This window comes from Trachemys scripta, chromosome 11 (assembly GCF_013100865.1).
Source record: "Trachemys scripta elegans isolate TJP31775 chromosome 11, CAS_Tse_1.0, whole genome shotgun sequence".
Taxonomy (NCBI): Eukaryota; Metazoa; Chordata; order Testudines; family Emydidae; genus Trachemys; species Trachemys scripta.
In genome coordinates, this window is record NC_048308.1 from 35,667,893 (window position 1) to 35,695,072 (window position 27,180).

Sequence of the window (27,180 nt, forward strand, 5' to 3'; positions counted from 1 at the left end):
TATGGAGTGTGATTCCTCTCCAAAAATGTGTTCTTCAGTTACATGAAGATACAGAAAATAATAAGTGTTTATAGATCTATTTTTAAAAGCTTATAGATAGCTTTAAAAATTTAGGTAAAACTTGATGCCCAGGCAACTGTAGTTTATTTTCTATTTAATAGTATAGAGAAGGTTTATATTCCCATGTACTAAGGAAACTCCTTGAATTAGACACAGAAGCAAGGTACAGAAACTCTGAGCTTCACTGGTAATATCTGCAATGCATGAGTATTCATAAACGTACAGCTGAACCCCCAACTTCCTGTGCTAAGATGAACTAGGCCCGGGTGAAACTTGGGATGGATTTGCTGGAAGGTTGTTTTTTCTGGTCTAAATCTGGAGTAAATATCACCAGGATGTTACAAAATTCTAATGATGAAATGACACCTGTCTGGGGCAGAAAAAAGTCCATGTGTGCTAAAAGGTTTGTTGTTAAAACATATTTTTACCCGTGTTTGACTTTACCAGCTCTAATTAGATAGACTCCACTTAGTTTCTCACCTTTGTGATTTGCTCTCTCTTGGCTCTGTTAAAGGGTGTAATTTTATATATAAATCAGTTCCTATGCATAACTGTAAATACACTAGCCAAAAAGATACTGGATAGAAAAGAGGAGGCTAAACAGTCAAAGAGAAGTAAGCATTTGTTGTGATTATGTATCAAATAGGGACAGGGATGACAGTAGTACAAAGGAGGACTCCCTTAGCTGAGTATCAGGCAATATAGTGGAGCTGTTGGGTCTACACCTAGAGAAAGATATGATTGCATGTACTAGGCCAGTATATGGCTGTTAATACCAAAGATGAGTGTCTTGCCCCATATCACCTCTATCTTCTTACTACAGAGCATGCTTTTCTTACACAGTTAATAAAGCAATAAACAACACACTCTTTATGGTGCCTCCATTAGTAATCTCTGTGGGAAAACAATTCTCTCTCAGCTCCATTTGTGCCCAGCCAGTTGTTGGTTTAAGTTCGTGCCCTCTATTTCTGGGTCTGTCTCAATTCTTCATTTGCCTCAAACGCTTTACAGAGCTCCCTGTATCTACTTTTCCGCCCCCCTAAAGAATACAGATACAGCTTTCCTGATTTTTCCGGTGAGTGGCTGTCCCATGGATTCGCTCAGTTACCCTTCTGAGAGATGGGGTGAGTGGCTGTCTCATGGATTCGCTCAATTACCCTTCTAAGAAATGGGGATGGGGGGTGGTGGGGAGTCAGCTCATACAGAGCAATGTTGCCAGAGTTCTCTATATTATATTACGGGTGTAGTTGTCAGAGGCAAATATGCTTTTTTGTGCGGTTGACTCCTTTTTTTTTTCAAACAGACCCAGTTGTGCTCCCCTCTGCAGTGCTTGGATGATAGGGTGGGGCAAGAGTATAGGGGTCTACAAGTTTTCTGGTTCATTACCAAATAGTATGAAAAGTTTAGGTAAATTCCTTAGGAGTCCCCATCAGGCTTGAACACTGCAGCATAGTTTTTAGCCTGCATTACTACGCTGACCATTAATATTTACTAGTAAATCAGACTGACTGCTGCTTTCCCAAACACCTGCAAACACTACCCTCCCTCCTGTACTAGGAAAGAGAAAGATGAGGAAAAAAATAACAGCAGACATGACAAAAGCATGCAGAGTGTCAAATAACCATTGAATTGGCACTCCTGAAGTAGATATAGGCCTATACTGCCTACTTTTTTTTTTCATATCTCTTTGCAAATTTCCTGCAGTGATTTGCATTGATTTCCATTGCATCTGATGCTCTTTACACAAGAAGCATAATATGAAGGAACTACATGGGCACAGTGGGGTCCAAATAGTTGTGTTTGCTAACTATACAACATATAAATACTACTGTGCTACTGGTGGCTTCTGAAACTTGAATACAGAGAAGCCCACTAGAGAACACACAATATTTAAAGGGGTACCACCCAATTTCCTATCCACTAAAATTTCTCAAAACTGATGGTGACAGGAATCTGAAACAACCCCACCTTGTTAACAGGTGTTTGATTCTGTGGGCTCTGTTGACTCACTGAGGCAGCTGGCTTCCTACCCCACATGGATACAAGGGAGGTAGGACTCAGTAAGTGGCTCTTTGAATAGAGAGGATCTTGGTTGGGGGTTGAGAAAAAATCCTAGGAGCATCCCATGCCTGAGGAGAAAGTTGGAGCTAAACTTTTGGTACTATTGATGTTTTTGTTTACAGAGAGAAATCTCAGAAAGGGGGTGAGATTTTTGACTCTACACCAGGGGTAGGCAACCTATGGCACGCGTGCCAAAGGCGGCACGTGAGCTGATTTTCAGCGGCACTCACACTGCCAGGGTCCTGGCCACCGGTCCAGGGGGCTCTGCATTTTAATTTAATTTTAAATGAAGCTTCTTAAACATTTTAAAACCCTTATTTACTTTACATACAACAATAGTTTAGTTATATATTATCGACTTATTGAAAAAGACCTTCTAAAAACATTAAAATGTATTACCGGCATGCAAAACCTTAAATTAGAATGAATAAATGAAGACTCGGCACACCACTTCTGAAAGGTTGCTGACCCCTACTTTACACAGTGTGGGGACTTGGTTTAGATAGTTGTGGGAGAATTAGATTTTTCTTTTTTTATTTTGATGGATAATATTGATGTTTATTTTTATTTTTAAGCTTTTTTTATTTTTATCAATTTAAATGTTCTCAATTATGGGAAATTATGGAGAGGTCAGACAGTAGGAGCATAAAGAAAACAATTATTTAATAACAGATGTTGCGATTCAAAAAGTTAAAGCTTTATAACCATTAAAACACAAATTATCAACATCACATCAGAATATAAAAATCAAACTCTATCCTTAAATCAAACTGTGCTAGATTCTCAAGCACCATTTTTCTTACTTTGCCTATTCCCACATTTCAGTTATTGTCGATGGAAATATTTTTTCAATGGTTTATGAGTGTACCTTGAAAATGACATTTACTGAGAAAAATCTAATCTTTTCAAACCTACTTTTAGAGGAATACATGAAAGGCACCTATTCACACGTATCTTAAATTTTCTTTTAAAAAATGCCAGCAGCCCAGTACCAACAACCAGACTTACAATAGTAAAGCAGCATAGGTCAGTCATGTTGTTGTATTAAACTGTTCACTGATCTTGAAAAATCGATGACTTCCCCAAAGCAAGAGCTTTGCAAAATTGACAGTTTTTCAACACCACTGCTTGGTGAGCAGCGTACAGAAAAACCTAATGTGGTTGGTTGACTTAAAATTGCATGCTTGTCTTTGTCACATAAACTGGTGAGCCTGCAAATGCTGTATCTATTAAATCTCCTCTTATTCTACCTATCTTTCAGAGACTTTAATAAAGGCAAATACTTTATTCCCCTCTGAAAATACTCCTGGACCAAGGAACTTGTAGGTCGCATTTTACCCCTAAGCAAATTTCTGTGACCAAGTTTTATTCCCTAAAAATTGATCTCTAATGAAAACATTCTTCACTTACCATATATAGCATCCAAAGTGTGAAAGGCACTTAACAGTGACAGTTTTGTCAGGACAAAACACCATATTTATAAAGTGCTTTGCTTTTCATCCTAAAAGATTCCAAAGCCTTTTAAAAGCTGAGGCTTTGATCTTGCAAATGTACACAGTGAATCTATATAAGTAACTTTATGCATGTTAGTAGTCCCCCTCCATAAAGTTACTCAAAGCAAAAGTGTTTGTAGGAAAAGGGTCTTGTGCTGTTACACAAGCTACTCAAGGGAATGGTTCATTCACAACTGAAATGCAGGCAGCTCTGGCATGAAACAGGACAACTGTTTCACAGTGCACATGAGCACCACAACAGTTTAGGAGGGACCAGAAGTAAAGACTGTATCCAATATAAACTGCAGGGAGAAATTAGGCAGGCTGAAGTAATTGTCCAGTTTGGAATTTGGCCATAACACTGAGGCTGAGTCCCATACACTTGGAGGAAAAAAAAGGTGTCATGGGAATGTTAATGACCACAACTGGTGAGGCCCTCTGTTTTAGAGCCAAATCCTGAGCCTTTGTGCCATTAACAGCTTTGTTCAGGGGACACGCACCAGACTTGGGGAAAACCGAATGCTCCTTTCTCTGGGGGCAGATCACCTCTGCTATAGGATTCCTGCTCCCCCCACTCCCCAAGATATGTGGTGAGATATTTTAACAGTTGATCTACACAGAAATGGACTCATTGGCCATAATGTGACTGCTCCCCAGCCCACCCTGGAATCTCCCTTTTGTTGTGCGTCTGTCTGTGCCCTGCACTGTGCTGCAATGCCTTGAAAACTGTGAAGTCCATGCTTGCAGAGTGAGGGGAGTCACAGAGGCTGCAGTGTTCTCCAATGCAGTTCTCCAGTGCAGTTCTCCATTGTAGCACAGAGCAGGGCAGAGAGAGACTGCACAACCCTTTGACGCTACAAAACACTGTTCCTTGGGGGCTCCCTCCAGGGCAGCACAGAGGGAGCATTCTGTTTTCCCCAGCTTTGAGGATATCCCCTACAGCAGGGGTTCTCAACCTTTTTCTTGCTGAGGCCCCCCTCAACATGCTATAAAAATGCCAGGGCCCAGTGGGAGTGGGGGCAGATAACTCAGGGGGACCCTTGGGCATAGGTATAGTTTTACTTCTGTTTGGGGGGGAGGGGCAAGAGCTCAGCCCTCAGACTCCCCCAGCCCTCAGAGCCCCCCAGCCTGGAGCCCACTCCTGCACCCCGAACCTCTCATCCTTGGCCCCACCCCAGAGCCAGCGCCCAGAGCCGTCACCCCTTCCCACACCCTAACTCCCTTTCTCAACTCGCAGCCCCCTCCCAGACTCCGAATCCCTCAGCCCCACCGCCCAGCCTGGAACCCCCTTCCACACCCCAAGCCCCTGTCCCAGCCCAGTGAAAGTGAGTGAGGGTGGGGTAGAGCAAGCCACCGAGGGAGGGGGAATGTAGTGAGCGGGGGGCAGGGCCTGAGCAGAGGAGCAGGGCAGGGGGCGGGGCTAGGGTGTTCGATTTTGTGCCATTAGAAAGTTGGCTACCCTAGTCTGGGCTGTGGGGGGACGCAACCAAAAAATATAACTCAGTGTGGGGATTCAATTCAAAAAGTTTGAAAACTGCTCAGGGTGCAGGCAGAGGGTAGCTTGGGGCTGTGTACGGGGGGAGTGTTGCTCCCAGCTTTGGGAGGGGGGGCGCTGGGGCTCCCGGCTTCAGCTCCCCCGCTACTCCTAGCTTGTGGGGGGGGAGGGGTAGGTTTGCCGGCATCAGCACCACACCGCTGTTGGCTTCGGGCGTGCTGGTATCAGCCCTGCGCTGCTCCTAGCTGGGGTAGGTTGGGGGCTGCTGCCTTTAGCCCTACGCCGCTCTGCATCTGGCTGCGGCTTCTAAGTTCCCCTTTTGAAGGTAAAAATAACTGGCTCAGTTTTACTGAAAAAGCAGGAAAAACAAAAAGTTTTGAAGGGAAAGTGCATTCCGTGTTCTTACCGTGAAGGAGTGACACATTTACAGAGAGTGGTGACAACAGATAAGTCCTGCTAAGTATCTCCTGCTCCATAGAGAGTGTTCTATTGCTATTTTGAAAAGCTTCAAGTTCTGCCGAGAGAAATTTTAATCAGGACACACTGAACAGAAATGGTGCTTGCATTTTAACTGAAGTTTTCTTTCTGTGAGTCTGTTTGAGCAGAACTTGTGGGAGAATTGCCAGTCTGGCATGAGATTTTCTCCCTAGTACCAAAACTATATAAAAATCAAATAAAGAACTCATCCCACTTGACTGGCTCCTCACCAAATCAAGCCCATCCAGCTGACATGTCTGTTGATGGCATCTGCATGTGGAATTACAAAAACCACCTGAAAACTTTATTGTGAAATGCAAAAAAAGTGCATGTGAGAAAACCATGACCTCGCAGAGGAGGGTAAGAAACTACTGCAATGAGCTGCTGTTGTGTATGTGGGTCTGGTGTTCTGAAGGGATTTCCTCTAATCTTTTAGAAGGGGGCTGCCTTTCTTATTATATCAGAGTGGAAGTAGAATCACACCATTATTTGCTAGCAAGTGTCAGTGGATTGCATGTTCTATCAATACAATGGTCTGTATCCTAACAAGCTTCTGAGGCAATGTGTCCAATGATCGTTAGTTCCTTGTAAATTTTTGTGTTTAATTAATCATGCCAGTTTTGCATCAGAACTTTAGATGAGCATATTTTCCCTTTCCTACAGCTTTAATTAACAACAGAAAAGAAACTAATGATTGTGCTGCACACTGCCCCATATCCCCTTGATAGTGCAACCCTTCATGTAGGGAATGAGCCTCTGCAGTTCTAACAGTTCAGCTTTTTGGTTGCAGGTGCTAATTATGGTGTATGTCGCATATATTGCGCCTACTTCTGCTTTTCCTCTTTTCAGGAGAAGTTCCCATTGACTAACAAGCTCCCATTTTTTTTCCTGCTGAGGTGAAACATTTGTGTTTGCTAAATAAAAAGTGAAGTATCCTTTTAAGAATGTGCTGTGCTATCAGTATTTTGAGAGGACTCCCACAAAATATATCCTCCCCCCACCAGCCTTTATAAGCAGAGGCATAAGTGAGAGCTGGTCAGAAATTTTCTAACGGAACACTTTTCCACTGGAAAATCCCATTTAGTAAAAATTGAAATGTTCTGCGGAAATGCATCAATTTCAATGAAGTGTTGTTGGAAATGGTTTTGAGGTTCAGGATAGCATTTCTGGTGAGAACCAGAGAGAGAGAAATGAGTCGTGCTCTCATATTTCATGTTTTGAAAGGCCTCATTTTTGTTCCTATGTGGAATGAAAACAGATTTCAAAACCTGCAAATACTTTGTAAAATGGAATTGTTGTTTTTCATCAGCCCTAGTCTAAGTGCTCGTTGAGAAGGACTCCGCTTTCCCCCATTTAAGCACACATGCTTTATTATAACCTTGACCAAGGAGGGAGGAAACGCCACGCATCAAACAAAGGTATTAAGCTGCATTTTGCTCAAGATGCTTATACTTTGTCCCTGTACTTTATACAGTGTATATGGAGTAATAGCACAGTGTTCAGCTTGCATAATTTGAACGGGAGGATGTGCGGCGAAGACCTTGTTGGGGTGTGGTGGAGTAACTGGCCTGGGAAACTTATGTAAGATACCTGCCATTTGATGCAATCTTGTCCATTCCAAAGTCAAAACAAATTTTGCTCTCCAGAAGTAAGAACCTTAGGGAGACATCCTCTCTGACAGGGATGGTTTAGAGACCAGAGAATGGAAAACTCAGTCAGAGGCAGAGGACTCAGCCCAAGTTTGCCTTCAATGTGCTGGTGGAGAATTCTCCCCAGGGGTTCATGGGCTCCCCCTCAAGCGCAGTGCCGTGCTCCTCTCTCATTCTGTATGAAAGAGACAGACTGCAGTCATGCAGCAGTGCACCGAACCGGTGACTAATTTCAGAGAAAAGGATGTACATTTTCCAAATAACACACATGACCTCTAAATTGTTAGAGCCAAAACCAATGCCCAGTGCAAAATCTAAGTAACCAGGCTGTGTGCTGGGTACAACTGTAGATGGATAGAGGAATCCTTTTCCCTGGCAGAGTGGCAGCTGAGCTTCTCCACTGCCACAGCTACATTCGCAGGATTGCAGTAGCCATTGGAGCTGCTGATTACCTCCACCCCCAGTGCCCTCATCTCTAACCCCATGTCCTGTCCCCAAATGGGAGAGTGGTTGGCACTCACTGTGGGGAGTACATCTTTGTTCTGTGCATCTCTGGATTCTTCCCCCGCTGCGCAGCAGGACAACCCTGGTTCTGCCGCAGGTAGGGCCCTTGGAATCCATGGAGGTAGAGAAAGGATTTGCCCCTTAGCTTCTTTATTCTGAAGGATCTCAAAGCTCTTCCCAAAATGTGTACACGCAGGAATCACTTCACGCCTCACTGAACTAGTGCCATTCTTGGCATGGGCAGGACGTCTCACAAGTCAGCACCAGTCAGGTGATGGATATACTGCATTCTGCACAAGAACATCGGGGCAATCGTGAATTGTGCTCTGTGAATTGTGTGCTGGGATCCTTATTGTTTATCCCGAGTAGACAGACAGACCCATAGTTTCTAAATGTTGCATGCAAAAGTTGCATCCTGCTCCCCAATACACATAGTAAACTGCAAGGAACTCCACGTATCTCTCTGAGAGTGGTGAAGGCTGAGTTAACCAGGCTAGGGCTCACACCTGAGCTACAGGGGGGTACAGGTACTACCTGTTGTTTATACCAAAGTAGAGAGCATCAGAACATCATGCACCAGATTTAACACTGGATAAGCAGGCACAACTCCAGTGAAGTCAGTGGACTTATGCTACTGCTAAGTTTGTCTCATGAAGAGTCCTGGTGAATGGACTTTTATTGTTCACATTAAAAAAAACAAACACGTTTTGAAACATTTTCAAATTGGGACCTATTGAATTAAATGGGTCAGCCTCAAAAAAAATCGCTGTGTAGGTCGTAGATATCGTTCATAGATTCCTAGGCCAGAAGGGACCATTGTGATCATCTAGACTAACCCCCTGTGTAACACAGGCCATAGCACTTCCTCAAAATAATTCCTAGAGCATATTTTTTAGAAAAACTTCCAATCTTGACTATCTGTTCAGAAACAAGCCATCTCTGCTTTTGGCTCATCTGGGAAGCTAGAGTAATTTAGATAGATATGCCCTCGTTAGTTGCATGGAACAGATTGTTTTATAAAACAAAACATCCTGACAAGTCAGAATATCATCAGTTACATATCCCTGAAAGCAATCTGCTCTTTAGAGAGCTGAATGCAAGTGAGGAGAGAAAATCTGCTCTGATCCATCTCTGGAAAGGACAATATGTCTTTTCAAAATAGCAATAGAGAGAGAGGGGTGTTGCTTTCCCATATGTACTTTTTTTCTCCTTACTCTTCAGGAAAACAAACCCTGTATAGAAAATAATCAGAGGTTTAACAAAGGGTCCATTTTACACAGGGTTGTCTAGTTGTAATACAGTGGCTTAATTTGTGTTATGTCTTCCTTTATTGGTTGGCCTTAGCAACTTTTGCAGCCTTTTAACTTGCTAAGTTACTGTAGTAACTCAGTAGAGTTACTGCCATAGTGCAAGTGTTAAGGGATTGTGGCTTTGGTGGTTTCTGGTCCTTGCTGGTCTTTGGTCCTTGTATGTAGCCACAGTTCACTACACAGCAGAGGAGATCGATGCATTTCAGGGAAGACTCAAACAAATTCTCCTAATGCATCTGCAGAAGGCAAAATCCCCTGGCCTTTTCTAAGGGTGTAGAAGGCCCCAACCATCATGGAAATGCCATGTTCACAGTGTGCTTGGGGACTTGGTAAGCAGTGCATGCTGCAAACCTGGGCCATGCCCCATGTGTTTATGCATAGCATGGATCCACTGGCCCCAAACTCTGCATAGGGGAACAGTGGGCTTGGTCCCTGTTCCTGCCCAAAGTCTGCAGTAGCAGCCTTAGAGTGATTCCATGCTGGCTACTTCAGATTGGGCTCAGACATTTCCTTGACAGCACAAGCCTGTTTTTCAGGCCGTGGGCTCTGCTAAGAGGATTTGGCCGGTAATGAGGAGCGAGGAGTCCCTTATTAGTAGGAGTTAGAGTCAAGATGGAGTGGTTCCAACTGTGTTCAACAAATGCATTGCATAAAAATATCAGAAACATACTCGTCTGATTCTATTCTTGCTGATGCTGATGTAACCGATGCAAACCTGGTGTAATTGATGGGAGTATCATGCCCTCTGTGCTTAACACAAATGGGGTAACAGAGAGTGTTACCTAGTATTGATACAGTGGGGCTGTGTTTTATGGAAAGATACTTTTTTTAGAGGAATAAAATGTTAGCCATTGAAATGCAGTATAGCTAGACCAAAAAAAAAAAAAAAGTGTCATTACTTTACCAAGACAGGAAGGAGATATGAAAAAAGTTCATGTGAGACTAAAAAATCATACTAGTAAATCAGAAACTGAAAATAATTCACATCTCTGAACTCCTGGGAGATGTCTCAAGGTTACAGAGCAGATAGGTCACTTGTCTCAGTATAGTTAAATTGAAAGGTTTAAATTAAAAATTGAACAATGTTTAGAAACATTCCTGCCGTACGGCGCAACACTCAAAACATATTGTTTCTAAATGGAATTATGGTTTTATCATTTGTTAGGAGTAGTCCGTTTAAAAAAGAATCCAAATGTATATGTTGCCAATTGCTACTGTTTTCCTGGGTCTATTTATCTCTCTCTGCTGAGACTTCTGCATTATGCTTGTGACTCTTATGGTAGGCTTAATAATGATAAACACAGGATTAAAATTTTATATATTTAAGATGATTTTTCATGTGTTAAGAGTCTAATATGGGGTTAGAATTTTTTACATGTATAATCTGGTCCCAAGCCCATTGTAACATTAATTGAACACGAATTCAGTGGATGGTTTTTGTTGCAGTCTGTGGCAGGAAATACAATAGAGCTAGATAATAGCTACTGTGTTGTCTTCCGGCACTGAAAAGTAATGTGCTAATTAATTTATAGTAGACTTTCCATCTCATATCTCAGTCTAAAAAAGAAGTTGGTTGCGCCTCCATTTTTAGGACTCTTTCTTAATGTCCTGCATGTCTTTGGTTTACTCCATAGTTAAAATGGAGAAAGGATAGTCACAACTTTCCTGTGTAAAAATCTTGGGGTTGGTATCTTGTGCCATAGAATAAAAACATTAGATTTCTGGTTAAATGGATGAGGATATGAATAGGACACGCAGAGTGAAAAAGGTAATATCTGAACAAATTAGTTCAATAATTAACAATAATTTTGGATTGTTTAAAGAAAACCCCTTTCTATAAACTGGGTAACGTGTACAGTTGGTCAACTAATATTGTCATTTTTTTTAAAGTTGTTTTATTTTTCAAATTACTTGAATACTTTCTTCAATCCCCCATTTATATAAACTACCGTATGTGAATTTATTGAATAAAATGTTTATATAATGTACATTTGCACAGCTCTGCTAGTGTATATTGTATCACTGCCTTCTACTGGACAGAATGCAAACAGCATAATTGTCATAGACCCAACACTGATAAAAAGTCAGAGATCATTTTTGAGCACCTTTGGACTAGCAGGATCTAACCTCTGTCTTTAATGTTGCTGATAAACTCCAAAAAGGCTATGTGTACAGAACAGTGACTACAGGTGGCTACTGGTTTTTTATTTATTTTTTTAATTTTAGAAGCACTGTATCAAGATGCTACAAGAGAGATTTATGTTATGCCACTCACATTCAAAGTGCATAAATTGATAATGAAGGAATTCTTAATTTCCTTATTGTAACTGGAGAGTCCTAAGAAATATGCCCAGCTTTTTATCCTGGTTTGGAGAACTTTTTTCTTCCTTCTCTTCTGTCACATCCCTTCTTTTAAAGAAATACTAATATTACGAAACTTGGATAATATGGTTTTCAACAAAAACAATATGGAACAATAAGTACAATAATAGGAAGCTTTATATTTAGTTTAATTAAAGAGACACCTCTGTGTGTGAGTTTTGAATTGAAAAAAAACAATCTGACATGCTGTCTAACAATAGAGTTGTGTAGTTAGGCAGTACATTTGACCTAAATGTGGTCTGAGAGAGTTGTACCTTGGACCATCTGGGAATCTCCTAATTGCAAGTATAAGGAAAAACTACATATGGAGTCAGATGGAAGAACTGTAGGTGAAAACTAGCCATGTGTCCCACCTACAGAAAGCTAGGGGAAAGTGTTACCTGGGTACTTAAAATACCATTAAAATATATCTTTGTTGAATGAAATTACTGGCATAATTAGACCTCTCATGGCAGCAGATGAATGTATGTACTGCAGAGCAATTAACAATACATTGTATTTGTTTTATGCAGGGCTCTGACCTAGATGCATTGCATAAACAGTCTAATCAATAATCCCATATTTGCGAAATTGTTTAAAGATGAGTAGATTGTCAGGTGGTGAAATCATTTATAGCTCTTGGAAGGTCTGAAATGGAAGTTGTATTTCAAGATAGGATCTTAATTTTTGTGGTCCCACAATAAAACATCTCTCTGCCACAAGTCACATTTTGTAATGGAAGTTTTATGAGTATTATGTATAGGCATTGGGAGAACAAGTGCTCCATAAAGTCAGATTCATTTTATCTGACAACCTTTAAGCCCCATCAACAGATGAGTCTGTAGTTTAATACGTTACAGAAAATCATATTGGAAGAATCAGGGTATTTCACCCCAGGCCTTTCCCCCCTTTGATTATCTAAAATTATTTGTTAAATACAGATTTCGCTACTGCTAATGAACATCAGTATTAAAGGATTATGAGGGTCAATACAAACATTTCTAGTTAACCCTGGGATTCAAATCATGTAATTTGTGGCGATAAGTGGCACTAAGATAAGAGGGGTTAGAGCAACTAATAAGGATCACTGTTACCCAGTAGAAGGAAATGAGAGAGATTCACATAAATCAACCATACCCTTATGGTGAGGCATACCTGTTTGTTTTTAAAAACAAAACCTTGTTCTTTGTGCAGTGACATTGGGTGAGATTCTCAGTGGTGTAGACTATACCAGTTTACATCAGCACAGGAACTGGTCCATTCATATTTCTGCAGAAGAACTTTTTAGAGATATCTCTCCAGCTCACCAGGAGGGATGTTTATCACCGTGACATGCACTGTAATCATAAGACTGTGGAAAAGCAGCTTTCAGAATACAAAATGTGGCTATGGCATCTGTTATTTAAGGGTCCAATTCTCCAATTTTTATTCAGGCAAAGCTTTCAGTGAATTCAGGGGGCGCTTTGACAGAGTACAGACTGAGGGTTGCTGTCTGTTGATAAGGAAGACATTCTTGTCTCCCTTTATTCAAGCATTGTGGCTGTTATACTCTGTGAAGGGAAAGTGATATTTATTTAGCTCCTTCCAGAGCAGCAATGAACAAGGACATAAAGAAGAGAAAGCAATCACTTCCCTCCTTCCTTCTGCTTCTTTCCCCCCCTCTCAAAACCAGAACTGCATTCCTTTAGCTCAGCAATTTTAAAGTGCAAGAAGATCAAAAATGAGAAGGAGTTATCGAAAAGTGAAGCTAATCAAATGCAATTCTGTTTATTTTCTTCTGGGGAAATATTTCCCCATGTTCACAGTCTAGTGAAGACCCTAATTTTGCTGCAGGTATTCTGGGTGTGTATAAGAACAGTAGATATTAATAATGCTGTTTTGTTAGGAGTATGTGACATATTCAAAGTCACTTTATGTCCCTTCCATTTCCTGCATTCTGTAAAGCTTTTTTGGTACTATGGTAAATAGCTATGAGATGTCACCTACATCAGAGTCAAAGTGCAATCTGGGGCTGCCTTCAGATGTTATACAGTACCTGTAAAATACTTGACATATTTAAACTGAGTGCAAAATAATTTTGGAATGCAGAGGCCGAGTGCTTCCCACTCAGACACTGTACACTGAGCTCAGGTCTGCATTATCTGAACTGATAGTAAAAACAGTTCGGCTGGCTACTGTGAATGAGCCAGACTGCTTTTAAAACAAAGTTAGAATCCATGGTCTGGACTTGGTTTAAATGTGGTTTCACCTCCATTCTGGTCTGAGGCTTAATTTGGTACATAATGGGCCAAATTCTCCTTTCATTTACCCTAGTGCAACTTCACTGACATTAATTGAATTGAGAATTTGGCTTGCAATTACCTTGGACTCAGGATTAAAAGAAGGCAGAGAGTGGGCTAGATTCTGATGTCTTATTCGCATTGCACTGTACCGGACTCTGAGTCGTCCCACTGACTTATTGGAATTATAGGAGAACCTCAGAAATACAAACACCTCGGGAATGGAGGTTGTTTGTAACTCTGAACAAAACGTTATGGTTGTTCTTTCAAAAGTTTACAACTGGACATTGACTTAATACAGTTTTGAAACTTTACTATGCAGAAGAAAAATGCTGCTTTTAGCCATCTTAATTTAAATGAAAGAAGCACAGAAACAGTTTCCTTACCTTATCAAATCTTTTTTAGAACTTTCCCCTTTTTAGTAGTTTACGATTTACACAGTAGTGTACTGTACAGTACTCGTTTTTTTGGTCTCTGCTGCCTCATTGCATAATTCTGGTTCCCAACGAGGTGTGTGGTTGAACAGTCAGTTTGTAACTATGGTGTTCATAACTCTGAGGTTCTACTGTGCTTATGGAGTAAGGTGCCACACAGCAATTGTAAAAGTGGCAGAATCTGCCTCACTGAATAACTGAATACATTCATTTGGGAAAACACTGGCATTAGAATTTTTAAGCTTGAATTCTGATGTTTGGTTTAGGAATACAGGTTAAAGCTTTATCACAAAGAACATAGTGATGACATGCAGATCACTGATAAAGCTTTTTTTTTTTTTTTAAGACAGTTGACAGCAAAAATTTAGGACACCACTGGTTAAACTTTATAAACATTTTAACCTTGGAAAACAGGGCATAATCTGCAGTGGAGGCAAAAGTGAGAGAGGTGCAGTTTGAATTCCTTGACTTTTTTTGGTAGCAAAACACTGCAGTAAAAAGCGCTTAAATGTCACTAGATGCTCCAAATGCACATGAGTAAAGTGCACACACACAGCTGGGTGAAAAATTTTGGATGAATAGTGTATTTGTTGAAAAACACAGTTTCGGTTGATTCAAAACTCTTCATAAATTTGCCAAATAGTTTTCAGCCAAATTTGTTTTTATTGGTTAGTTTCACAAAATGCCTGGAGAAGGAGAAGGAAGAAACAACACTGCCTACCTTGTGACGTTTAGCCCGATAGTTAGGACACTCACTTTGATGTACGAGACCTGTGTTCAGTTTTCCACTCCTCTTCATGTTGTTCAGGGTTTTGAACTTGGAAAGTGCCCCAACCACTGGGCTATAGATTATTTTGGGTTAGGGCTTTCTTAACTGCAGTGCCGGAACAGGGGGGGATAGAGGGCCATGGCTCCATCATTTTAAAACATGGGAGGGATATGCCCTCCCACTTGTTACCTGCCTTAAGGGTGAGTGATGGATGGGGGGAGAGGAGTGAGTGTGGGTGGGGCCTCAGCATGAAGAGGCAGAGCGAGGGCAGGGCCATGGTTTGGGCACTGGTGCTCCCCCCCCCACATTTCTAGGGACTTCTGGCACTCCTGTTTCTTAATCTCTTCCGTTGAAGCTGTTCTACTTTGTAATAATTTAAATACTTATTGCAGTAGGACCCTAACCCTAATCACATGCCGTACAGTGATTCTTACTTTCTCTCTGTGTCCCAAAGCCTATTCAAGTATTTTTATAAAAAAATCAATTATTCACCCAGCTCTTCCTGCACACATGTGGATTGTTGTACACAAATATTTAACATTGCAGGTATGCAATGCAAAACACTACTGTTAGATTTGCAGTAATCCTTCATGTTACCATTTTTAATACATGAATTTAGTCCCCAATTTTAGATTAACAATCCATTATTAAATTTCATAAACATGTTTTAACTTTCTCAAGAGCAGGGGAATAAAAACGAGGCCATGCCAGGATAGAGACTATCGTGAAATTTTAAGCTTTAACAAACTCACTTTTTGCCATATATGCTTTCATAGCAGCCAAATAGCAAACCATGCCTTGAGTGATTTAGACAGCAACAGACTGTGTACACTGTACAACTTCCCAGAATGTCTTGCTGTCCTTTGTGGAAACATTCTATAGAATTTAGGCATGAAACCAATAGAGTCTATAGAAATTACTAAGTATTTGCTAAGGAAATTATGAAAGTTTGTCGGGCACTCAGACACTGCAGTAATGGGGGCTGAACACATTCCTAAAGTAGTTCCTGTTTCTTTTATGGTTGTAATAAGCACAGTAGAAATGTATTTTTTCCCTTTATTTCGGTCCCTTGTTTTTAAAGATCAAAGAACATTTCCTGATCTAGAGCATATATCCTGTCTTGGACAGTGCGCGTAACTGAACGTTAGGCTCCTCTTTTTTTAATTTTAGGCTAATAATCTGGTCGCCCTTTACTATATTTCCCCCCCAGCATATTAATTAGCAAGGCTGTCATTTTAAGATTGTATTTCCAAGTGGCTCACAGAGAGTTCTGTGAAGATCATATCAGTCTGAAGCTTGCTGGAGTTACACCTTGTAAAGTTTTAGTCCCTCTGGCTATTTTAACCAGCTTTTGACTCTTACAAATTGAACACATTTTTGCATCATATGCTCTCTGCAGTGCAATACTTTGCCATCTGATTTACATTATCTCAGAACAATGTCATTTCTTCACGCACTTGAGAGGTAGGTAGTCAAAAGCCATCTTTGGCACTTATAATCAACCAAGAGACTTTACTGAAGGGAAAAAAATAACTTTTCAAATGTTTAGAAAATCTGTCTTTGAAATGAACTTTATTTATTTGTACTTAGTTTTGTGTCTCTGGATGCTGCCATCAGCAATTAAGGCTCAGAGTGCATTCCTTTGTGAGCCTGACAAGTGAAAAAGTTGTCTCATTCTTTTTATTTTGATTCCACCCACAGTCCTTCTCTATTTTGTCTCTATTTATAAATGATGCCTCTTTTGAAGGGTTTTATAAAATTAGCTTGGATGCTGATTGACTTTCCCTTTGGTTTCCTTGTGAAGTTAATCTCATCTGGTTTTGTGCCTTCTCTTAGGGCAATCAAAATAATTAATTTCTTTAATTTTAAATGGTTTTTAGTATAATTCCTGAATTCAGATGCTAAGATTCCCAGCCTCTCAGAAAAGTAGCATCTTTAGCAAGAAATAAGAGGATGTCTACAGAAGCTTTAAAAACATATATTAGAGGTGGGAAATAAAGTTTCTGAAATAAATATCCACATGAGTTTTGTTAGATCCTCAACTGCATTTAGCTGATTAGATAAGTGGTAGTCAGCATTGCTTTTAGTCCATCTGTGTCTGGCTAGAGAATGCAACCCTTTTCCCCCTTTCCTTTGACAACTATGCCTTTGTCACCTTGAGCTTGAATACTGCAAGACTCTTTACTTGGGCTGCACCTTAAAACCATTTGGGAAATTAGGCTTCTCCAGAATGTGGCTGCACATCTGCTAAGTGGAGTTTCTTGATGGAGTTTCTCATATTAGATAAATGCTCTGTATTCTGCATTAGCTCTCCGTTGGTTTTAACTAGGGCTGTCAAGCGATTAAAAAAATTAATAGTGATTAATCGCACAGTTAAACAATAATACATACCATTTATTTAAATATTTTTGGATGTTTTCTGCATTTTCAAATATATTGATTTCAATTGCAACACAGAATATAAAGTGTACAGTGCTCACTTTATATTTATTTTTGATTACAAGTATTTGCACTGTAAAAAAAACCCCAAAAGAAATAGTATTTTTCAGTTCACCTAATACAAGTACTGTAATGCAATCTCTTTATCATGAAAATTGGACTTACAAATTTAGAATTATGTAAGAAAACTGCATTCAGAAAGAAAACAATGTAAAATTTTAGAGCCCGCAAGTCCACTTAGTCCTACTTCTTGTTCAGCCTATCGCTCAGACAAACAAGTTTGCTTACATTTGCAGGAGATAATGCTGCCGGCTTCTTGTTTACAATGTCACCTGAAAGTGAGAACAGGCGTTCTCATGGCACTATTGTAGCCAGTGTCACAAGATATTTGTGTGCCAGATGCACTAAAGATTCATATGTCCCTTCATGCTTCAACTGCCATTCCAGGAGACATGTGTCCATGCTGATGACGGGTTTTGCTCGATAACAATCCAAAGCAGTGCGGACTGACACATGTTCATTTTCATTATCTGAGTCAGATGCCACCAACAGAAGATCGATTTTTTTTTTTTTTTTTGGTGGTTCGGTTCTGTAGTTTCCACATCAGAGTTTTGCTCTTTTAAGACTTCTCAAAGCATGCGTCACACCTCATCCCTCTCCGATTTTGGAAGGCCCTTCAGATTCTTAAACCTTGGGCTGAGTGCTATAGCTATCTTTAGAAATCTCACATTGGTACCTTCTTTGCATTTTGTCAAATCTGCAGTGAAAGTGTTCTTAAAATGAACAACATGTGCTGGGTCATCATCCGAGACTGCTATAACATGAAAATATATGGCAAAATGCTGGTAAAACAGAAAAGGGGACATACAGTTCTCCCCCAAGGAGTTCATTCACAAATTTAATTAACACATTATTTTTTGAGTGTTATTGGCATGGAAGCATGTCCTCTGGAATGGTGGCCGAAGCATGAAGGGGCATACGAATGTTCAGCATATCTGGCACGTAAATATCTTGCAATGTCTGCTACAAAAGTGCCATGCAAATGCCTGTTTTCACTTTCTGGTGACATTGTAAATAAGAAGAGGGCAGCATTATCTCTTGTAAATATAAACAAACTTGTTTGTCTTAGCGGTTGGTTGAACAAGAAGTAGCACTGAGTGGACTTGTAGGCTCTAAAGTTTTACATTGTTTTGTTTTTGAGTGCAGTTATGTAACAAAAAAAAATCTACATTTGTAAGTTGCACTTTCACCATAAAGAGAATGCACTACAGTACTTGTCTGAGGTGAACTGAAAAATACTGTTTTTTTGTTTATCATTTTTACAGTGCAAATATTTGTATTAAAAATACACTTTGATTTCAGTTACAACACAGAATACAATACATATGAAAATGTAGAAAAACATCCAAAATGTTTAATAAATTTCAGTTGGTATTCTATTGTTTAACAGTGCGATTAAAACTGTGATGAATGGTGATTGATTTTTTTAATCGCGATTAATTTTTTTTTTAGTTAATCGCGAGAGTTAACTGTGATTAATCAACAGCCCTAATTTTAACCTGTAAAGTTCTAAATGACCTGATATCTGACCATCTAAATATTTATCTAGACTAGAGGATTTTAGTGTTTGTTTGTAACCATGCACAAGTATTACCAGCATGGCTGCAGTTGCATTTATTCCAAGCAGTTTACACCATTGTTGCATTCTGCCCCAGGAATCTACACCATGGGCAGGGCCTGTACAGACTGAAAGCCTGATGTTTCAGTGGCACCAGTGCTATTGTCCCTCCAAGCGCAATCCTACAAGTCTGTTGTTAAGGCTTTGAATGAGTTCTCTGGCAAAGGCTTTGGAGCAGTTCTAACATATCTCTTGTAAATGATAAATGCATCACTTTAGATATACAACTTATATTTTATAAGTAGAAAATGAGTCAAGGCAGAAGAGCTACAGCTCCACTCTCCTCTCCCATTGAACTGAATGGTGAAACTCCCATTGACTTTGCGGTTGAGGGATCAGATCCTAAGGCAATGTATTTACACTGCCTGTAGCCTTTGTCTCCTCCTGGTTGATGCTGCAGCCACTGGCAATATGATTAGAATATGATTCCTACAACTGATTCAGATTTTATCCAAACTAATAAATATAAGAGAAAATGCACGTCAAATGATAAAATATGGAAATTAAGTGACCACACTGGGGGTTTCTTTTAAGTCCATGAATACCTACCAAAAATGACTTCAGACTCTAGCATTTGCTTTCAGATGCAAATGTTGCAGGATGAAATATGAATATTTTGTGACAGAACTGTTCCTCAGAGCACCATGAAAGTGTAAATGTAAACAACCTATTTTGAATGCATATTTCTTCTGACTCACTTTCTATTTACTTTAGATTTTTTTTTAAAGGAGGCACATGCTGTAAACTTGTGAACCTATTGAAGGTTGAACCAGAATCTGAAACCAATCTGTTTTCTTTAACCAACATCATTGCTGTGATCAGTGCAATGAGATTTATTCTTCATCATCTATGTTATCTTTAGGAAAACACAATTTCTGCTCAAAACAGTCTTTGCATGGTGTTTAAATATTGATAAGAATTCCACATTTGCTCGCGAGAGCCTGCAATCATATTCAGCGGTATAAACACAGAGCTATTTCTTATCTACTTAGTGTGCTGTTTTTTGTTACTTTGTTGAATTTTTAGGATATTATGAAAAGTCTTTAAAGGGAAACTGAGAACAATTCAGTATATTCAAACACAAAGCAGCTAGAAGCTTGGGGAATGGGATAGTTTCGGCGAGGGGCAGTGGAATACAGCTCTTACCTCAATTATTTATTATTATTTGTATCATTGTAATGCGTAGGAGCCCCAGTCATGGACCAGGCCCCATTTCTGCTAGGTGCAGTACAAACACAGAACAAAAAAATAATCCCAGCTCCAAAGAGTTTACAATCTAAGAGAAAGATTACAATCTGAGATCTGTGATTTACATTTGAACCATTTAAGTAGTGTCCTGAAATTCATCTAAGTAGTTTTTTTTGCACTGGGATACATTTTTCAGTGCCTGGATTTTAGCCAGATGACTCAACGCAGCCTTGTATGAGCAATGGAATAACTCTAGGAATATTTTCCTCTTTATTTGCAAGGATGTTATTAGGTGAAATGCAGAGCTCATCATAAAGTATATATAATTGTAGTCTTTCTGAGAATGTTAACAGTTGGACTTGAGCTTGTAGGAGGAGATGAACTTTGAGCCATGTAAGAAACTCCACTAGTAGAACTCATTAATATGAACAATTTATCTTAAATACATGGCATGTTCCCATTCCTTAGCTATGTAGCTACATAGCTAATCTTTATGTATATTATGCAAAATGGGTTTTATGTAAAAGGAACTATTTATAAGCTATGCAGAATTATTGATTGGTTTTAACCAGGGCCAGCCTTACGGGTGGGCGACATGGTCAGGTGGGTGCCGTCTGACTGCCACAAGCTGGTGCTCCTGGGCTGCCAGAGCAGGGGTGAGTGTGGGCAAGCCCAGGACTGGAACTCTGGCCAGCCGGGCGGGAGGGAGGGCAATGCTGCCCAGAGCTGCCAGCCTGGTGGGGAGGTCCAGGCAGCAGGGCTCGTCCCTGCGGAGCAAGTGGGCCAGCCCCAGGGCCCCCCCATTCCCACAGCAGGGATGGTGGCTATGCACCCTCTCTCCTCCTGGTAGGTGGTCAGGGGGCTCTATGTCTCGGGGAGCCCCCAGGCTCAGAAACTCCTCCCTGTGCAGCCCAGCCAAGCTCCAGGGCCAGGAGCTGGTCCTCATGCCTTGTGTCCCATGCTGCTGTTCAAAAACTAAAAGAAAGGGCACCCAGGGAGCCATTTTCCTTAAGGCCAGCCCGGGTTTTACCTTTTGTGGATCTGTGCCGAAGATCCATGCACTGGCAGAAGAGTTTTTAGGATATACTTTTTTACTGGGAACTGTCAAAGAAATGGTCCCAAACCATTTTGAATTAGATGAAATCACTTATGTTTGTATATTGGTATTTACTGAGTTGTGTTGGTCAAGCAAGTCTGAGATTGTCAGACGTTAAAAGCTGTGTCTGACACAGGGCACAAAAGCAATTCTGTGTTCATAGCCAACCTGGGGTCTAGTTAATTAAAGAGGCAGTAAGGTGGAGGAGAAAATATTATGTTTCGCATTCCTATTGCACACAGCAGTCTCCTCATGGTGTTTTGCTCTTTCTGTATGCTCTTCTTTTCTGATGATCCTTCTCCTACTCTTAGTTCTGGTCTTTTTTTCATGCCTCCCGCCAGTACTTTGAACAACTCCCCATTTCACGTACTCGATGGCATTACCTTTCCCTCTTCAAATCCCCCCTTAAAACGCTCTTATTCTGTGATGTTTTCTTCCATTGATGCATACACCTCTACATACTTGCATTTGCACTATTATTCTGTGTATTGCAGTTGTCTGACGTAGAAATTTCAGGACAGGGACCATGACTTCTTTTTAATGTTTTAACATTTATGGCATGTCACTGATGATAACAACAGATCCTGCAATAAATAATTGAAGAATCTCATTTGATTTTCTTTCCTCTTTGTTTTGTTGTAGGTTTATAGCTAAACCCTGTGCCTTAGGTCTTAAAGTCCAGGCCAATGGACCACAGAAAGCCCAACCTAATGCTATTCTGGAAAAAGTTTTCACTGCAATTACAAAGGTACAGTATTTACCTAACATGTTCATTTTATAAAAGGTGATATGATGCTTTAACATTGATCTGCGTAAAGTAAGATAATTTCAAGTGAAGCCAAAGAACCATGGCTTAACAACCATGTAAAAGAAGCAGTGAGAGATAAAAAGACTTCCTTTAAAAAGTGGAAGTCAAATCCTAGTGAGGCAAATAGAAAGGAGCATAAACGCTGCCAAATTAAGTGCAAGAATGTAATAAGAAAAGCCAAAGAGGAGTTTGAAGAACGGCTAGCCAAAAACTCCAAAGGTAATAACAAAATGTTTTTTAACTACATCAGAAGCAGGAAGCCTGCTAAACAACCAGTGGGGCCCCTTGATGATCGAGATACGAAAGGAGCGCTTAAAGACGGTAAAGTCATTGCAGAGAAACTAAATGGATTCTTTGCTTCAGTCTTCACGGCTGAGGATGTTAAGGAGATTCCCAAACCTGAGCTGGCTTTTGTAGGTGACAAATCTGAGGAACTGTCACGGATTGAAGTGTCACGAGAGAAGGTTTTGGAATTAATTGATAAACTTAACATTAACAAGTCACCGGGACCAGATGGCATTCACCCAAGAGTTCTGAAAGAACTCAAATGTGAAGTTGTGGAACTGTTAACTAAGGTTTGTAACCTGTCCTTTAAATCGGCTTCTGTACCCAATGACTGGAAGTTAGCTAATGTAACGCCAATATTTAAAAAGGGCTCTAGAGGTGATCCCGGCAATTACAGACCGGTAAGTCTAACGTCTGTACTGGGCAAATTAGTCGAAACAATAGGTAAGAATAAAATTGTCCGACACATAGAAAAACATAAACTGTTGAGCAATAGTCAACATGGTTTCTGTAAAGGGAAATCGTGTCTTACTAATCTATTAGAATTCTTTGAAGGGGTCAACAAACATGTGGACAAGGGGGATCCAGTGGACATAGTGTACTTAGATTTCCAGAAAGCCTTTGACGAGGTTCCTCACCAAAGGCTCTTATGTAAATTAAGCTGCCATGGGATTAAAGAGAAGGTCCTTTCATGGATTGAGAACTGGTTAAAAGAGAGGGAACAAAGGGTAGGAATAAATGGTAAATTCTCAGAATGGAGAGGGGTAACTAGTGGTGTTCCCCAAGGGTCAGTCCTCGGACCGATCCTATTCAACTTATTCATAAATGATCTGGAGAAAAGGGTAAACAGTGAGGCGGCAAAGTTTGCAGATGATACTAAACTGCTAAAGATAGTTAAGTCCAAAGCAGACTGTGAAGAACTTCAAAAAGATCTCACAAAACTAAGTGATTGGGCAACAAAATGGCAAATGAAATTTAATGTGGATAAATGTAAAGTAATGCACGTTGGAAAAAATAACCCCAACTATACATACAATATGATGGGGGCTAATTTAGCTACAACAAGTCAGGAAAAAGATCTTGGAGTCATCGTGGATAGTTCTCTGAAGATGTCCACGCAGTGTGCAGAGGCAGTCAAAAAAGCAAACAGGATGTTAGGAATCATTAAAAAGGGGATAGAGAATAAGACTGAGAATATATTATTGCCCTTATATAAATTGATGGTACGCCCTCATCTCGAATACAGCATACAGATGTGGTCTCCTCATCTCAAAAAAGATATACTGGCACTAGAAAAGGTTCAGAAAAGGGCAACTAAAATGATTAAGGGTTTGGAATGGGTCCTATATGAGGAGAGATTAAAGAGGCTAGGACTCTTCAGCTTGGAAAAGAGGAGACTAAGGGGGGATATGATAGAGGTATATAAAATCATGAGTGATGTGGAGAAAGTGGATAAGGAAAAGTTATTTACTTATTCCCATAATACAAGAACTAGGGGTCATCAAATGAAATTAATAGGCAGCAGGTTTAAAACAAATAAAAGGAAGTTCTTCTTCATGCAGTGCACAGTCAACTTGTGGAACTCCTTACCTGAGAAGGTTGTGAAGGCTAGGACTATAACAGAGTTTAAAAGAGAACTGGATAAATTCATGGTGGTTAAGTCTATTAATGGCTATTAGCCAGGACGAGTAAGGAATGGTGTCCCTAGCCTCTGTCTGTCAGAGGATGGAGATGGGTGGCAGGAGAGAGATCACTTGATCATTGCCTATTAGGTTCACTCCCTCTGGGGCACCTGGCATTGGCCACTGTCGGTAGACAGGATACTGGGCTAAATGGACCTTTGGTCTGACCCGGTACGGCCTTTCTTATGTTCTTATGTTCTTATGTAACTATTAATGCAATGTTAAGATTTCACAGTTAAAAGCAGAAAATGCAAATGTAAAGAGTCTGTTACCCATGCTAGCTTTGCAACGTGGGCAAGCCCTTCATGGCATACATGTTAGAATATGACAGTATCATACCAAGCTACACATTTAACCAGGAAAACTGGAATAGAAAATACTCCATGGGTATCATGTGGCTGCTTATATTAATATTCATTTTTGTATTTTAATTTTTTGTGGGGGGAGGGCAGAGGGGGTTGGACAAATGTGAGGAAATGTTACTCTTTATCAATAATGTTAGCATGTCAATGTTCCAGATTTGGATTTGGGTTTTACAACTCTCAGGTGAATTGGGAAGGATGGGGCACTATTGGTTGGCTGATATCTATTTGTATTGTGATGGCTATTCTTCGCATTAGAAAAAGCTAGGAAAATAATTTTTAGCAATGAATTTTTGCAACTTGTGGAATTCTGTAGGATACAGCAAAATGATAGGAAGCCTTAAACTCATTTTTGCCCCTTTGTGCAGCTAATTTTCTCTTGCCCTTCAGATAAAGGCTGTGGGTTTCCATGTTTGTGGATTTTGTTGGTGAAATGTTTACAGATTGTCCTAGCAGCAGTTTCTGACGCTGTCTGATCCTCCTGATCAGGCTAGGCAGCAAGAATGCAGTGATGATCAGGTGTTGTTATCCTCGTCTAAAGAGCTTAGCATATGCCCACTTCGTTTGGACAGATATCACGAGAGGAAGCTTTCCTCTGCTTTTAGTCATTCTTCCCATTTTACATTAACACCAACCTGCAGCTGAACATAGCACCACATCTCAGCTGGCCTGTGGCTTTGCAGGCATCTCTTTCACAAAGAACAAAATCAGGATTTTATACTGGCCATTTTTTCAGGGTTAAAGTTATCAGAGGCGGTGTTGAAGAGGATGAAATATGCCTGGAGAGCTCTAGATGCTGGCCGCCTGCCTACGCATCTTGCGTCAGGGGAGCTGATTTCCTTCTTGGTTTGGTAGTCTACCCTTCTAATAAGCGTAGGTGCCATGCTCACATTGCTTTGGCTCATTTTGGCAGCATACATGCAGAGGGTGGATCAGATACACCTACCTGTCTGAAAGGCCCACTACATCTACTCCCTCTCAGATTCAGGGGGAAAGGGAAGGTGTCTTAGAATAATAAACTTAGAGATCCTGTAGAAAAATACAGGGCTTCTCTGTGTTAAGATTCAGTCTAATTCCTGCTGAGTTATGTTAGCTGGTGCATAGAACTAGCTCCAGTGAGAATATAATGGAGAATGGGGAGTCCACTTAGAGCTGCAAAGAAATGTAGATACTTACACTCTGGCAAGGAACTGGCTGATGAACCTCTGGCAGGTGCTGGGGGATCATTTTCATGCTTACTAGTCCAGTGTCTGGTGTGAACCACAAGTTGTGATGGTCTGGCTAAGTTCCATGACTGCACAGAGCAGGGGGCTGATTTCCAGGCCCCACTCCAGCATCCTGGTCGTGCTGTTTGGCAAGCCACACTTACAAACCACTGCCAGCAAGTTGGTCATTTTTGTTACGTGCCAGATGCTACAGTTGTACCCAGGCAAAACTCTCACTGGCTACAGTTAATGCTCTGCCTGTATAAGCCCTATGGGTGTCGACTCCAAATGACTTTTTTAAAAAGAAAAACAAATGACTGAACTGATTAAAATTCAGCTTTAAAGAAAAAATACCCTTTTCTCCCTTGTTCCCTTTTCTGGGGACTCAGATACCAAATTTCAGCCTGGAGGGGATTTTATTTCAGGTTTATTAATCCATGGAATTGTAGGAGTTTATATAATGGAAACTTTCACACAGTCTTAACTATAGCAGCACTTGCATTTCATCCACCATATCAAATTGGCTTATTGGAGCAAATCTTATCCCCAGGAAAACAGATGCACAGAGTGAATTATCAGGATAATTTTTTAAAAATGTGATGGGTGACATTGGAATGTACTTAGTGTGGAATATTGTACACAGAGCATCAACAGACAATTTGAAATGTATCCCCTTCCCCTGTTTCCCATGTAGTGCTCAAGTCCAGTAAATTTCAGTTTTCCTTCACCTTATGCGTGCTACAGTATGCAGCGTAACCTCTACTCCAATGTAGTAACAGTCATGTTTGCTGCTGTTGAAAATGACTACTTAAAGCTAATTTTACTGAGCATGTCTGTCTCAGTTGCTAAGGTGACTTCCTTTGAAACTGTCACTTTAAAAATAGAAAGTGTAGTTTTTGAATATTAATGTATAGGAAAATGTGTTTCTCTGTGTCAGTTGAACAATCCCCTTGTTCATGTCAACAGTTACATCAGTTACACATACACAGAGTGATGAAAGAGACAAGGTTCATGCTGAGCAGTTTTGCAGGCCCCATTGCTCAAGGAGTGTATAGCATTTGATAGGCAGGGAGTGCTAGAGATGAGGTTGCAGAAAAGGTTTCAGTTATAACTAGGCGTGGAAAGATTAGTTTTTTACTGGTAAATGTCAGAAAATGTTGAATTCACCAAACACACACACTGCTGAAGAAATATATTTCCATTGATAATAAGAAAACATAAGAAAAATGCTACCTGAGAACCTAATAGAGTTTGATTTAAGGATATTTATTTTGTATATTCTGATGTGGTGTTGAAAATTTGTGTTTTTAACGGTTATAAAACTTCAACTTTTTGAATCTCAGCATCTACTGTCATTAAATAATTGTCTGATCACTCCCTTGTCTGACTCACCTTTAATTTTGTGCAACTGTGAAAATTTAAAGAGATGAAAAATAGAAAAAAAAAGCTTAAAAATAAATATTGATATTACCCATCAAACTGATTTATATATATATATATATATATATATATATATATATATATATATATATATATATATATAAT

General features: G+C 40.1%; 1 protein-coding gene across 2 annotated transcripts in view; it reads left to right on the top strand.

The window, feature by feature from the left end:
* CERS6 (ceramide synthase 6) overlaps nucleotides 1-27,180 on the top strand; it is a 215,759-nt gene that overhangs the window by 44,635 nt on the left and 143,944 nt on the right. For both annotated transcript variants that reach the window (XM_034785788.1, XM_034785789.1), the window contains exon 2: nucleotides 21,936-22,041. In XM_034785788.1, the coding sequence (XP_034641679.1) occupies nucleotides 21,936-22,041 (106 nt within the window). The remainder of the gene's footprint in view (nucleotides 1-21,935; nucleotides 22,042-27,180) is intronic.